We start from the raw sequence: 14,197 nt of genomic DNA, 5'->3' as shown, positions 1-14,197 counted from the left end.
TTTTCAAAGTTGGGGCTGGGCATAATGACTGTGTCTTTAATCCCAGCACTAGGGAGGCAGAGGCAGGCAGATCTCTGTGAGGTGGAGAGCAGCCTGGTCTACAGAGTAAATCCAGGACAGTCAGAGCTGTGTAGTGAGACTCTGTCTTGAAAACAAAAACAAAACAAACAAACAAAAAAAGAAAAAAATTAAAAAGGGGAAAAAAGATTTCAAAGTTGGATGTGCTGATTGGAAGAGGCACTAAAAATATCTAGACTTATACACTAAAAAAAAAATGTTCAAGGGAAATAAGAATACAAAAAACTCACATACTAACCCAACAATTACCAAGTGGACAGTTGCAGTAGACTCCCACAAGAGTAAGTTCTGCAAGTGGCAAGAAGACAGGAATGACTCTACCATCAGGACAGGATAGCAAAACTGCTATGTGGCAACCGTGTTTCCCAGGAGAGGGGTGATTCCATGAATAAAACGCTGCCACGGCGTAAAGGCACACCAGGGTAGGGATAGACAAGAAGGGTTTCTCTCCACTAACCTTGTCAAGGGAATTCTGTCACACAGAAGCAAGGGATGAGTCAGAGGGAACATGAAAGTGCATGGTAACATCCGTCTACCAAAACAACTTTTTAAAAAAGACTACAGGCCAACAAACAAAACAAAACAAACAAGCAAACAAACAAAAAAAAACCCACAGTGGCAGGCCTTCAGAAGTGTGCATGCTCACAGGACTGGAACAGTGTGCATGTCCCAGCAAGGGGCCGGAAGAGATTTAAACCCAATTGCTCAGACTAATAAACCAGATGTCCAGCATCTGGGAGACGGGGAATGAAGAGGATCAGAAATTTCAAGTCATCCTCAGATACCTACAGACTTGAAGGTTGAGCTCTGCTACATGAGCCCTGCCTCAAACAAACAAACAAACAAACAAACAAACAAACAAACAAACAGCTAGTTTGGACCAGTGATTCCCAGAAGAGTGAAAACAATAGTAAGGGCTGGAATGGGAATTTTCACTTTTCAGCTGTATAATCCCTTCTATAGTGTTCTGTTTTATTTTGCTGATATTTGAAGAATTAAGATATGATATTAACTAAAATTTAAATATTTTCTTTTGTTTGTGTGTGTGTCTGTGTGTATGTCTGTGAGTGTGTGTCTCTGTGTGTGTGTGTATGCCTGTGTGTGTCTCTGTCTGAAGTGTGTGTGTGTCTGTGTGTATGTGTATGTTTGTGGATGTGTGTGTCTCTGTGTGAGTGTGTATGCCTGTATGTGTTTGAAGTGTGTGTGTCTGTACCTATATGTGAGTGTATATGTGTGTGCATGCCTGTGTGTATGTGTCTGTGAGTGTGTGTCTGTGTGTATGTGTCTGTGAGTGTGTGCCTGTGTGTGTGTCTGAGAGTGTGTGTCTGTGTGTATGTGTCTGTGAATGTGTGTCTGTGTGTGTGTGTCTGTGTGTGAGTGTGTATGTTTGTGTCTGTGTCTGAAGTGTGTGTCTGTCTATATGTGAGTGTCTATGTGTGTGTATGTGCTTGTGTGTGAATGTGTGTCTGTCAATGTGTGTATGTGTCTGCATTTGCGTTTGTATTCCTGTGTTCCTGTGTGTATGAGTGTGTGTGTGTGTGTGTGTGTGTGTGTGTGGTGTGTGTGTGTTTGTGTGTGTGTGTGTGTTGGGGTAGGGGTGATCTGAGGACAAGTTACAGGAGTATGTTCTTTTACTCTATGTGGATTCTGGGGACTGAACTAAGGCCTTCAGTCTTGGTAGCAAGCTCTTTTAACCATTGAGCCCATACTTAAAATCTCTAAATGGAACCAGGTGATGGTGGCCCACACCTTTAATTCCAGCTCTCCGGAGGCAGAGGCAGGTGGATCTCTATGAGTCTGTAGCCAGCCTGGTCTACAGAGTGAGTTCCAAGACAGGCTCCAAAGCTACAGAGAAACTGTCTCAAAAAAAACAAAAACAAATCTCCAAATGGTTATGTCTCAGAGTTTAGAGGTCTCTGATGTCTATACGGTCTAATTCCTGTTGGTCCCTGTAAGCTGGTATAAGGAAGTCCACAAGAGCCAAAATAAAAGGATATCAAATATTTATTGGGGAACACTCAAGCATAGCAATGAAGATAGAGAGCCTCCACAATCTTCTGCCCCAGAGATACAGGAAGCTGTGATCAGATCTCTGGACTGCCACATAAGAGAGTGAGCACACCTCTTCTCTCCACATATCAGTCCATATGTAGGACCTCAGACAACACCCGGAAGGAGCTGGTATCCCAAAAGCATGAATCCCCATGCCAGGCCCCAGCTGCACACTCTGGTTGTCTACAAGGTGCTGGAGGCAGACGGCTACCTGTAGCATTCAGCCAAGCTGGCTTAAAATTTATAACTAGCTGGTGGAACCCAAGAAGGAGAAAAATGACATGGGTTCTGTTGCCTTCATAATATGCTCATCCAAATTCCAACAGCAGAAACGCAACCAGCCTTCCTGGTTCCTATGAGGCTCAGAGCAACAGCTCCACAGTGGAAGGCTACACAAGGCCTAAGGTCAGCCCCAAGCTAGTTGGTGACTAGTATAAATGCTCCCAGCTGCAGTGTAGTTGTGGGCGAGCAGGGCCTCTGCTGGGGTTCAGAGATGTGGTCCTCAAAGTCCCAGCAGTGAAAGGCTTATTCTCCAGCCTATGATGTGGCAGAACCTAGGTGGTGGGAGCTTGTAAGAGCTGGCGACTTGTGGGAGGATTTAGGTCACTGGGGTGTGTCTTTGGAGAGGTTTCAAGACCCTTATCTCTTCCTTTCCCTCCCTTTTCTGACCATGATGTGAACAGGATTGCTCTGCCACACACTCCTACCAGGAAGTGCTCCCCCCTTCCTCCCTTGCAGGCTGAAAAGCAATCCATCTGCTCAGTTATAGACTGAAACTCCAAAACTCTGAGTCAAAGCAATGTTCCGTCTTCCTGGGTGGCTATCTCCATCCTTGTCACAGGGCTGGAGAGCTGATGGTCACAGCCTCACAATATCCACACGAGCATCATCAGCCATGTTTTCCCACTATCACAGGAAGGAGGCAGAGCTGGTTTCTCCCCTGGTCATTTATGAACATTGATACCACCATGTAAGATCCTCTGTTCTATCAGGACTCAATCCTACTTGATTTTACACAGCGCTCAAAACTGGACACACAAAAGAAAGGCTTTGCCATCACCAAGGTTTTCAGACTACTGGGAAAGAAGGAAGGCAAGAGAAATTGTATCCATTACTGTCTTTCCCATACCTTCTAAGACACTTGTTCTCAGAACTCACTGAGAGCAGAGGTCAAAGTCTTGGTACTAGAAAATTACAGCATCTTAAAGCTAGAAAGAGAGGCCAGGGTGGCAGCACATTCCTTTAGTCCCAGCTCTAGGGAGGTAGAAGCAGGAGGATCTCTGTGAGTTCGAGACCAGCCTGGTCCAGGACAGCCAATGATTACACAGAGAAACCCTGTCTCAAAAAAAAAAAAAAAAAAAAAAAAAAAATGCTAGAGAGTATGCTGTACATGCCAGAGCTAAGAAAGCTGATACTCCACAGGTTAGAGTGGGGATAGCCAAGGTTATCAGATATTTAGGAATGCTGGCCAGTGTCCAGATGTGCAGGACAGATGCAGCTCAATGGCAGTGTGTGCAAGACCCTAGGTTTGATCCCCAGGATGGAAAAATGGGGAGAACCCATCAAAAAGAAATGCATGCCAACAGTTCAGATGTTCCCAAATTGAGTTCAGTGATCTTTCTTGTGCCAAATGAATGAATGAATAAATGAATGAATGACTATCACACAATCTGTACAACCAAAGGGAATCAGAAATGTGATTGTTTGGTTAGACCACATTTGCCAATTTAAAAGTTTCCCCATTTCAATTGAGTGCTTTCATTCATCAACATATTTTCAGGTAATTAAAAATTTAAATTACTCCATATTCTTCCTGTGTAAATTAGATTTTAAGTGGTAATTCTGGATTATTCCATAATCTGTACAATTTGCCTCGAAAGTGGCCTCTCAGTCCCAATGCCAATGCCAATGATGAAAAGCACAAATTCCTCATGTTGTGTCAGTGTTGGGTAACAGCTTTAAGATAAATAGGTTCTTAAAAGTCAAATGACTTCCCGTAATCCAGAGTAAAATGTAAAACAAACTGTCCTGAAAGGGTCTCAGTTTTGCTTTCTAGGTCTCTTTACTTCTTGTCTTCCTTCCTCCATTCCTTCTTTCCTTCCTTCCTTCTTCCTCTCCCTCCTTCCTTCCTTCTCCCTTTCCTTCCTCCCTTCCTTCCTTCTTCCCTTCTTCCTTCCTTCTCTTCCTTCCTGTCTTCCTTCCTCCTCCCTCCCTTCCTCCCTCCCTTCCTTTTTATCTTTCTAACTGAACAGCCATTCAGCAGCTTTGAGTTTTTATGTCTTCCCTTTTCTTGCCCACCCTTGGGGGAAAAAAGATTTGAGAAGAGAAATAGAAATAGACACAAGAATGGAGGAAGAGGTAAACTACACAGACCCTGTGAGGGAGAAGTTGTCAGATTCCTGGGTTTGGAGGGAATTGTGCCAAGGTGTGGTAAGGAAATGCCTGCCTGTCAAAGCTCTAGTCCAGCAGGGTCCACCCACTGAGAAGTGAGTTGGCGATCTTACTAGGACCATGGCCACAGAGAAAAGAGAGGAACCTCCCAAGTCCAGGTTTGCCTCAGCCCTCCAACCCCAGATTGGGTCATCTGCCCCGCCTAGTGTGTGTGGTGGGGGTGGGGAGTGGGGGACGAGCATCCTACATTAGCAGCCACTGGGACCCCTCCAATGCAATCACAGTTAGTGTCATAAATAACTGCTTGGAATTCCAAGAGGCCTTTTCAAGACCAGCCAGTCTAAACTTTCCTCCCTTGTTTTGCAGAGGAACATAAAGACATAGAGGAATGATGAAGTCATTTGCCCAAGGTCACACAGCCAGACTCCCAAGCTGCAGATGTGTTTCAGAGAAGCTCCTTCCGGTGGGCAATCCCAAAGTTACAGAACATACCCAAACACCCAACTCCTGGAGATGGAGAACATGAGTAATTTCATAACGCACCGAAAGCCCAAATGACAGTAAAAGAGGCATCAAACTGGTCATTAGTGCAATGATGTCTCTGGCAGTTAATGAATTCCCCTCTTCCTCCGTTACTCTTTTCTCACAAGGAGAGAAAGTTTTAAAAATGCACCCTCATCCACGGACACTGACTTTGAACTAACAACACCATACCTGAAATCTAGAGAATAACAAATAGAAGTCACCCCAAGAGTTTACAGAAACACCAGGTCATTCAGTGAGCCTCAAAGCCCTGGAGAAAGTTAAATACCCTCAGCAGTGACCTATCCTGACTTGCCCAGGTAAACCTGGAACCGCCAGGGAAACAGAGAGGATTGGCTTCACCATCCGCCAAGTGCTTACTTGAAAGGAATGAGATCCAAGTGCCTAGCCTTCCAGAAAAGGTTTCAGAAAAAGAAGAAAACGTTGCCTTACCCTTAAAGATGACAGAAACGATAGGATCCGGTTTCCCAAATTTCGTTTTAGGGATGTTAGTGGCAGATTCCACAATCACTCGAAGCATGGCTCTTGGAGAAAGCGAGTGGGAGCCAAGAAGCGGAGAAGTCGCAGGCGCTGGCGCTGGCGCTGGGCCCTCCGCCCTGGGAGAGGATGTCTCTAGGCTAGGGGAGGTTTCTCCAGGGCGGGGAGGGTGGAGGAGGCGGGGTGGGGTGGGGGCGCTCTAGAGGGTTATTTGCTGAAAGCCCAGTGTAAACTGATATCCACACTCCCGGAGTCCACGAAGGGCCGCAGGCACGGCTTATGAATTCAGAAAATGTGAGCCTGAAAAAGGACACCACGGCGAAAAGTAACTTTGTGCAGCAAATGAAACAACGATGGGGTTGGGACGAACTGCAGGAAAACCACAGAAATATTATTTGCCTCTGAGCAGTAACTCGTGGAACCCAATTCGTTGTTTTTCTACCATCTCTTGCACTGTTGGCCTAATTTCGTGAAGTTTTAAAACTACTTAGTTGGCTTTTAATTTTACTTTTGCCTTTTCTTCTGGCGCTGGTGGACACGCCCCCTCCGAAACATTAAAGGCTTTTAAAAAGCTGCCAAGAGTCGCCCCCTGCTGCGTAGCGCAGGAATAGACGAACTGATGACCTAGAACTGGAAGAAAAGGGTTATACAGATTTAACTCTCTTTGGTCCCTTTCCTTCCCAACAGATTTGCCATAGGAACCCTTCGAAAGTAAGATCCCAGCTTCTCTAGACCACGGAAAGTTAACAGTCTTGAGTGGAAATGGAGAAGTGGCTGTCCACTGTTCTGAGTATGCACTGTCTACTTCTAAAGAGAGTGACGTAAGGCTATGCAGCCTGATGGTTAGAGCACATGACTTAGAGCTACTTTGCGGGAGCAAATTTCTTAGCCACTCTCTCCTTCCAGGTCCTTATTTGTAATAGATATAAATAGATATGTGTTGTAAGACGCAAGTCCTTTGGAACCTAGCAGAACGCATGTAGAAAATCACAACTGTCGTGCTAGAATTTCATGATTCCATAATTCTTACTGTTAACACAAGTCAGTCAATCAGTTTATTGTGTTTCAGAATGACCACATCAGGCTGTGGAAGCATAGAACCTATTTTTGCTTCTGGCATACAACCAAGAAAAAACAGCTGGAAGCAAGCAGTCCGAGTGTATTGGAAAAGTAGAACTAAACTTACAGAATTCTATCTCCGTTAAGTTTCTCAAGTCTTATACAAAGTATGGAGTTATATACAGAATTATATTTGGTGGCCATGGACAGTCTACATGGAATTTAGAAAACATTAATTTTGTTTAATTTAGTTGGGTTTTCTCCTTTTAGTGTGAAACATGTTTCTCTAAAAATGAATACATCTTAAATGTGACCACATAACTACCCCCTGCGGATGTCACACTGCACAAGACCATGGCTGTACCCCACATGTGAAAGACATTTTTGTCCACTAGAAAATCACCCCAATTTTCCTTTATTAAAGTAGTTCTTTGACAATTTCATACCTGTAAATAATGCATTATAATTATGTTCTCCCAGGCCCTCTCTCCCTCTCTCCTTCCCTCCCTCCCTCCCTTCCTCCCTTTCTCCCTCCCTCCTTTCCTCTTTGTTTGGTTTTTCAGGACTGGGTTTCTCTGCTTAGTCCTGGCTGTCCTGGAACTTAATATGTAGACCAGGCTTGAAATCACAGAGATCCACCTACCTTTGCCTCCAGAATGCTGGCCTGAAAAGTGTGTATTGTCACATTAAATCCAGTAGATTCTGTGTGACAAGTTCCACAGACTGAGGAGATAACTTCAAAAGAAGGAGGTCTCCAGGAACTGGTTGTGAAACTCTCAGCCATAGAAAAATATTGGGCTGTGATTCTTGTGCCAATTTCTGTTTGTTCTTCTATTCCTTTTTCATATTAATGAAATGTTCCTGAAAGCCTACACTGACATTTCAAGCGAGAGATATAGATAAGAAACCACCCCCTGAGATGGGGTCACTAGCCATGACCTCATCTCCAGAAAAAGCAGCACTTTCCAAATCATTCACGTCATTCACATAAGTACAAATAGTAAAAACTTTCCCAACAATAAAATTCCATATGGCTGCACACGTGTCATCGAGAGTGGGCTTAAATGTCTGGTAAAGAAAACTTTTAATAGGAAAGAGTTAAAATAGCTCAATATTTCAAAAACTCACAAGAACCAGGTAATAGATATTGAACAATAACTGACCACAAAATATATTAATTTGATTTAAGAAATATGCAGTTAGCCTTGCATGATTCTATGTTAACCAAGGACGACTCTATGTTTTGATTAACTCTGGGTGATTTCAAGTTCTGAATTTCTGCATTACTGTGCCAAGTAACAATAATGTCATATGTTTGGGTTTGCTTAACAAAAACATCCCCTGAGAAAATATCTCTATAAAAACCTTGCTTGAAAACTGCAAAATTCAGATTCAAAGTGCCTCTTGTTTCTTTTTGTCACCGCTGAATCCTTACCCACCTAGTCTTCGAGAACCCTCAACCCATGGAACTCCCATACCTGCTGGGGTAGTCTGAAGCAGTCAGTGTACCACCACCACTCAGCTTCCCCAGCCCTTTCTTAGACCATTGTTACTCTCATCAATCCTTGCTTTCTCCTTTCCTAGATTTATGACTTTTATTTTTGTGACTTGTCTGGTTTAACCAGAGCCATCTGTGGGGCCACTGAATTAGGACTAGCCATTAAAGCCCGGTGGAGTTACCAGTAGGGAGATAACTAAAGGCAATGACTCCTCCTGACTTGGAATCTGTCAGAAGCAAATAGTCCATTAAGGGGGAGTAGGGTTTCCTGAGCCCATCCTCCATCCATGGCTGGCTGTTAAAGCCTCATTCTTATGTCAACCTGGTGTACCCATCTGCAGTTGTTGAGAGTTCCTGGCTGCAATGGCTGTGCCATGCCCAGGAGACTAGATTTCAAGGTACTGCTTCAAGGAATGGCACAGAACATAAATGGATGTAGACACTCACCAAGGGTGCTGCAATGAGTTTCACAGGTTAAGGACACCTTGGACTCTGGGTGTATGCACTACAAGGATGACTTCTACTCATAACAACAGCCTACCTCTGGAGATGCTACCTTAAATGCCTGTCCTCAATAATGAGATTGATGACAACCTTATATGCCATCCTAGAGCCTTCATCTAGTAGCTGATAGAAGCAGAAGCAGACACCCACAGCTAAACACTGAGGCGACCTCCTGGAATCCAGTTGCAGAGAGGGAGTAGTGATGAGCAAAGGGATCAAGACCAGGCTATAGAAACTCACAGAAACAGCTGACCTGAATAAGAGGGAGTTCATGGACTCCAGTCTGACAGCTGGGAAACCAGCATAGGACCAACCCAGACCCCCTGAATGTGGGTGATAGTTAGAAGGACTGGGCAGTCTATGGGGCCTCTGGTAGTGGATCAGTAATTATCCCTAGTATACAAATGGACTTTGGGAGCCCATTCCACAAAGAGGGATACTCTCTCAGCCTAGACACATAGGAGGGCCTAGGCCCTCCCCCAAATGATAGATAGACTGAAGACTCCCCACAGAAGGCCTCATCCTCCCTGGGGAGCAGAAAGAGGATGGGATGGGGGTTGGTGGTGGGGGATAGGGAAGGATGGGAGAGTTCAGGGACTGAGATTGACATGCAAAACAAGCTTATTTCAGATTTAAATAAAAAAAATTATCAAAACAAGCAACCAAAACAAAACAAAACAAAACCAGCCTACCTCAAGTTAGGAGGAAAAACATGAATTCTCTAGCAGGCAGTGGAAGGTGGGGTGAAAAAGCACCCCAGAAATGAACATGATAGATTAGATCTACATCAAAGGCCAGAAGAACCTCATCCTACTGCTAGGGTCCTGGATAACACGTATTTTGAAAACACCAGAGACTCCGGTAGAAAGCTACTCTCATCTGTAAGAACTTCAGTCCTCTATCTATCAATAGATAGAGATTCTGTGACTTTGTTAGGGTTTCTATTGGTGAGATAAAACACCATGGTCATGAGCAGCATGGGGAGGGAAGGGTTCACTTCATCTTATCACACTGAAGCTCATCACCTGAGAAGCCAGGGCAAGAACTTGATGAGGCAGGAACATTGAGAGGTCACAGAGGAGTGCTGCTTACTGGCTTGCTTCTTCAGCTTGCTTTCTTACACCATACAGGACCACCAGCCCAGGAATAATATCCCCACAGTGAACTGGACCCTTCCCCATCAATCATCATCAGAGAAATCCCTACTTCTTTTGTGTGAAGTTGACAAAAACCAACCAGCACACTCTGCTTCAGAACTAGGCTAATGTCAGTGGGGATGATGAAGTCCCAGAAAAACAAATCACAGCGGGCAGTGCACAAATCTCATGGATGAAATGGACTCCTTTTCATGGGTCCTGACTACTGACAAATAACTAAACTGGGGAAAGGATATCTTGGGCAGAAAATCATGGCTGTGTGGTGGTGTTGAATATTACTTTAACTAAACAAAGATGTGTTGCATTGTTTATGCTACAGAATATTACTTTAACTGTGTAAAGTTATGTTACGTTTGTTTATGCTGTATTTGTTTAATGATATAAGGATGTGTAATTAATTATGTAAAGGTGTGTTACATTTGTTTCACCTTGCCTGCATTAGGCACCTGATTGGTCTTATAAAAAAGCTGGACAGCCAACAGCTATGTAGGAGAGGGATAGGCAGGGCACCGTTACGAGGTATGGCTTTGTTGCTTTGTTGGAGTGGGTGTGGTCTTGTTTGAGGAAGTATGTCACTGTAGGGGTGGGCTTTGAGGACTATTTTGCTCAAGCTTCCCTCAGTGTGATAGGGAGACCATTTCCTGTTGCCTTCTGATCAAGATGTAACCAGCACCATGTCTGTCTGCCATGGTGATAATGGACTGAACCTCTGAACTGTAAGCTGCCACCTCAATTAAAAGGTTTCCTTTATAGGAGTTGCTGTGATCACAATGTCTCTTTACAGCCATAGAAACCCTAAGATAAGGTCCTAGTGAGAAACCTTATAACAAAACACAAGATGGATGGCTCCTGAGGAAAAGCACCCAAGGCTGATCTCTGGCATTCACATGCACACACTCAAGCACACTCCCACACATATACACATATACACATATACAATACACATATACACACATATACACATATACAATCCAAAAAGAATCTCTTTCCCTCTCCCCTTCCCCTTCCTTTCTCCCTTGTTTTTTCTTTGCTAGAGATCAAACCCAAGGCCTCATGCTTGTTAGGTATGTGCTCTCTCACTGAGCTATATCACCAACCATATTTTAAAAATTAACCTATGATAGCCGGGCAGTGGTGGTACACACCTTTAGTCCCAGCACTCAGGAGGCAGAGGCAGGCAGATCTCTGTGAGTTCGAGACCAGCCTGGTCTACAAGAGCTAGTTCCAGGCAGGCTCCAAAGCCACAGAGAAACCCTGTCTCGAAAAACCAACCAACCAACCAAAACACCTTGCAGTAAAGAACCTTTCTTATATACATAACTGTGCTGTCCTAAAGAAATGTAACATGAGTCACATTCACCATTTTGGACTTCCCAGTACTCACACTGAAAAATAAACACAAATAGTTAAGATTGACTTCAGTGTTTTATTTTAACTAGTCAATCCACAATATTATGGTTTTGAGTATATAAGAAGATAAATAAGGATTAGTATACTCTTTTAGATTCTATTGTTATACTAAGTCTTTAAAATCTGCTATGTGTATAAGATCTCACTTTGGACATAAAGTTTTCATCAGAAGAATTTGACCTATATTTAAATTTTATAAGATTTACAGCTCAAAAGATATGTACATGCCCCCCCTTTTTTTTATCACATCAATTTAATTTGTATGTGGACAAACTTATAGAGTCAGTAACTCATCTACTGTGTTGATCCTGAGGATCAAACTCAGGTTTTCAGACTTGGTAGCCTGAGCTTTTACCCGCTGAACCATCTCACTAGCTCCTGTATCCAAATGTTTTTGCAAACATACTTAATTTTTTTTCTAATAATGGAATTAGGTGTCAGTTCTAAAACAAAACTAAGTAAAATTTAAAACTCAGTTTCTCACAGCGACCATGCTACAAGCAGTCATCAGCCAGACAAGGCCAAGGCTGCCATATTGGACAGAGCACCAAGAGTTTTCTTTCCTTTTTTGCTTTCTTTGTGACAGGGTTTCTCTGTAGTTTTGGAGCCTGTCCTGGTTCTTGCTCTTGTAGACCAGGCTGGTCTTGAACTCACAGAGATCTGCCAGCCTCTGCCTCCTGAGTGCTGGGAATAAAGGCGTGTGCCATCACTGCTTGGCAATACCAGCAGTTTTCTGTCATGGCAGAATGTTCTATGAGACATGGAGGCCTGTTTTCAGGCAGGGTCCAAAGGACACATGAAAGACCTTCTGGAAGATGCAATCCTTCAAATCAAAAGAGCCTCCAGATTTCCAATTAGTGAGTCTGAAGCCATGCAGTAGCCTTTGACAGTGTTTGTTTCTTAAGAGCACTTTCCTACTGGGGAGGAAATGAGCTCTCCTGCTGAGATAAAGACTTTCTCTGCTGCCTGTCCCAGTTTTCTCCTCTCATGAATAAAGATGAGCCCTGGATGAACTGGCAGCATCACCTTGAGAATGTGACCAGCTTGGAAACAGCCAGCTGCAGCAGCTTCCTGACTGGCAGCTCCTGTCTATAAAGAGCAAACACTGATGTCTAGATCCAACGACAGCCTTTACAAAATTAACCAAGCTCTTTGTGAGTTCGAGGCCAGTGTGGGCTACAGAGTGAGTTTCAGGATAGGCTCCAGTGCTACACAGAGAAACCCTGTCTTGAAAAACAAAACAAAACAATTAACCAAGCCTCCCAATGAGCCTCCCTCTGCTCTGCTCCTCTCTCTAGTAGTTCCTATTCATAGCGCAGCTCCCAACAGAACCAAGGTCCTGAAGGGCAGGTGTAGAGTTGCAGTGTCTGGTCCCATAGATTCCAGTACCAGTCAGGTGTACTTTTGTTACCTTCCTGCCGCCATCTCTTCCCTATGCCTCCTCTATTCTATGCTTCCCATTTGGCTTTAAAGCCCCACCGCTGGGTGTGTGGGGGTGTGTGTGGGTGTGTGTCATACCCCCACACTTTATTCTAATTTTCCCTCTTATCTGGAGGCTGGGCAGCAAATATTCACATCTTCCTTCATTGTGACAAACTTTCTCTCACCCCCAATCCCCTCTGACACTTTAACACACAAATACGAAGATAACCAAAACTGTTTCCTGGAAATGAAAGCACACACAACGCCCCCATTCTGCTTGCTCCATCTTGTACTCTCCAGAATTAGCTGCCCACTGAAATCCAGCTTTTGTAGATAGATCACCTGCTCACTGAAGTCAGCTAGAAACACAACCCTCCCCCTCCTGAGCACTCCCTAGTCCCAAGTCATGAGAGGTCAACTTGCTGGAAAGGGTGCTTGTCAGAAAAGCTGGTCACAACAACAGCCAGACACGGAATTGTTGACCTGCATTCCTTACGGCTCTATGTAAAGAATGGTAAGATGCGAACAGCCAGTGAAAGACCTGCAGAGCGCGAACCTTCACGCTCCCACTCAAATCACTCACGAGAAGCGGTCTTAATACAAAAGCATGAGGACTTTTAATTCCAAGTGCACTGGGGTTCACCGTCATACAGCACGCAGGGGTAGAGGACTGAGGACCTCGAGAGCAGAATTGAGACAGTTTTTATAGAGCTTAAAACAAAGCCCACACACCAAAACAATCATCCCAAAGTGTCAAGATCCCACATGGTGTGGGCCAATCAATTTTTTTGTTTTTCTATAGCTATATTGGTGTGGGCTCTTGGGTGGAGTGATAATTGGCAGTTACTTAGGTCACTGGGGTGGGGGGGTTTCACAAGCCATTTACGAAGTCAGATAAGTGGTTAGTCAGCCCATTTTCTGTTATCTTACTAGGCCGGGATTACTCAAGGGTCTGACTGTCTAAGCAACAAGGAGTGTGACCTTCGCCTATTTACTGGCAGAGGACAGGGTCTGGAATTTGAGGTTTTTAGGGCTTTTTAGATAATATTTTTAAATTTCTAGCTTCCTGGGATCATTGGAGAGTTAGGCTGTATTTTCCATCCTTACACCAGCACACCAGAACAGGCTGCTCTTTGGAACACTGGGTTGCTAAAGACTCCATCTATTTGGGGCCTGCATACCTTCACTTGAAAAACATGACTGGGGGTCAGATGACCATTGAAAGGCAAAAGCCTTCTAGTATGTCACCATGTGGTTAATAAGGTTATTCTGTAACACACAAAACATAAATAAAAGGCCCAGAGACTGGTATTGGAGTTCAAGCTGAAGATCAGAAAAGCAAAGCAGCTGGGCACTAGCTCTTACTCTGTCTCAGACTGAAAGGCAATCCTGACTCCATCAAATCTCAGACTGCTGCCGCTCCTCAGCATGGCTAGAGAATCCTGAGACTGAATGTCTTCCTATCCTCAGTGTTGCTGGAGAATGAATCCTTCCTATCCTCAACGTAACAGGAGAATGAATCCTCCAATTGCTGATACTGACTCCTGAAGACCCTGCTCCTATCTTTTATACCCCTCTAGTGCTGGGATTAAAGGCATGTGATCCC

At 44.1% G+C, this 14,197-nt stretch overlaps 1 protein-coding gene across 4 annotated transcripts in view; it reads right to left on the bottom strand.

Moving 5' to 3' along the window:
- Positions 1-5,621, bottom strand: part of Myof (myoferlin) — a 138,516-nt gene extending 132,895 nt beyond the window's left edge. For all 4 annotated transcript variants that reach the window (XM_051199900.1, XM_051199902.1, XM_051199901.1 and 1 more), the window contains exon 1: positions 5,497-5,621. In XM_051199900.1, coding sequence (XP_051055857.1) covers positions 5,497-5,584 — 88 coding nt within the window. In that variant the 5' untranslated portion in view covers positions 5,585-5,621. The remainder of the gene's footprint in view (positions 1-5,496) is intronic.
- Positions 5,622-14,197: the final 8,576 nt, after the last annotated feature.

Source organism: Phodopus roborovskii, unplaced genomic scaffold (assembly GCF_943737965.1).
Source record: "Phodopus roborovskii unplaced genomic scaffold, PHOROB, whole genome shotgun sequence".
Taxonomy (NCBI): domain Eukaryota; kingdom Metazoa; phylum Chordata; class Mammalia; order Rodentia; family Cricetidae; genus Phodopus; species Phodopus roborovskii.
Note: the sequence above shows the minus strand (reverse complement) of the source record. Positions and strands in the feature narration are given on the sequence as shown.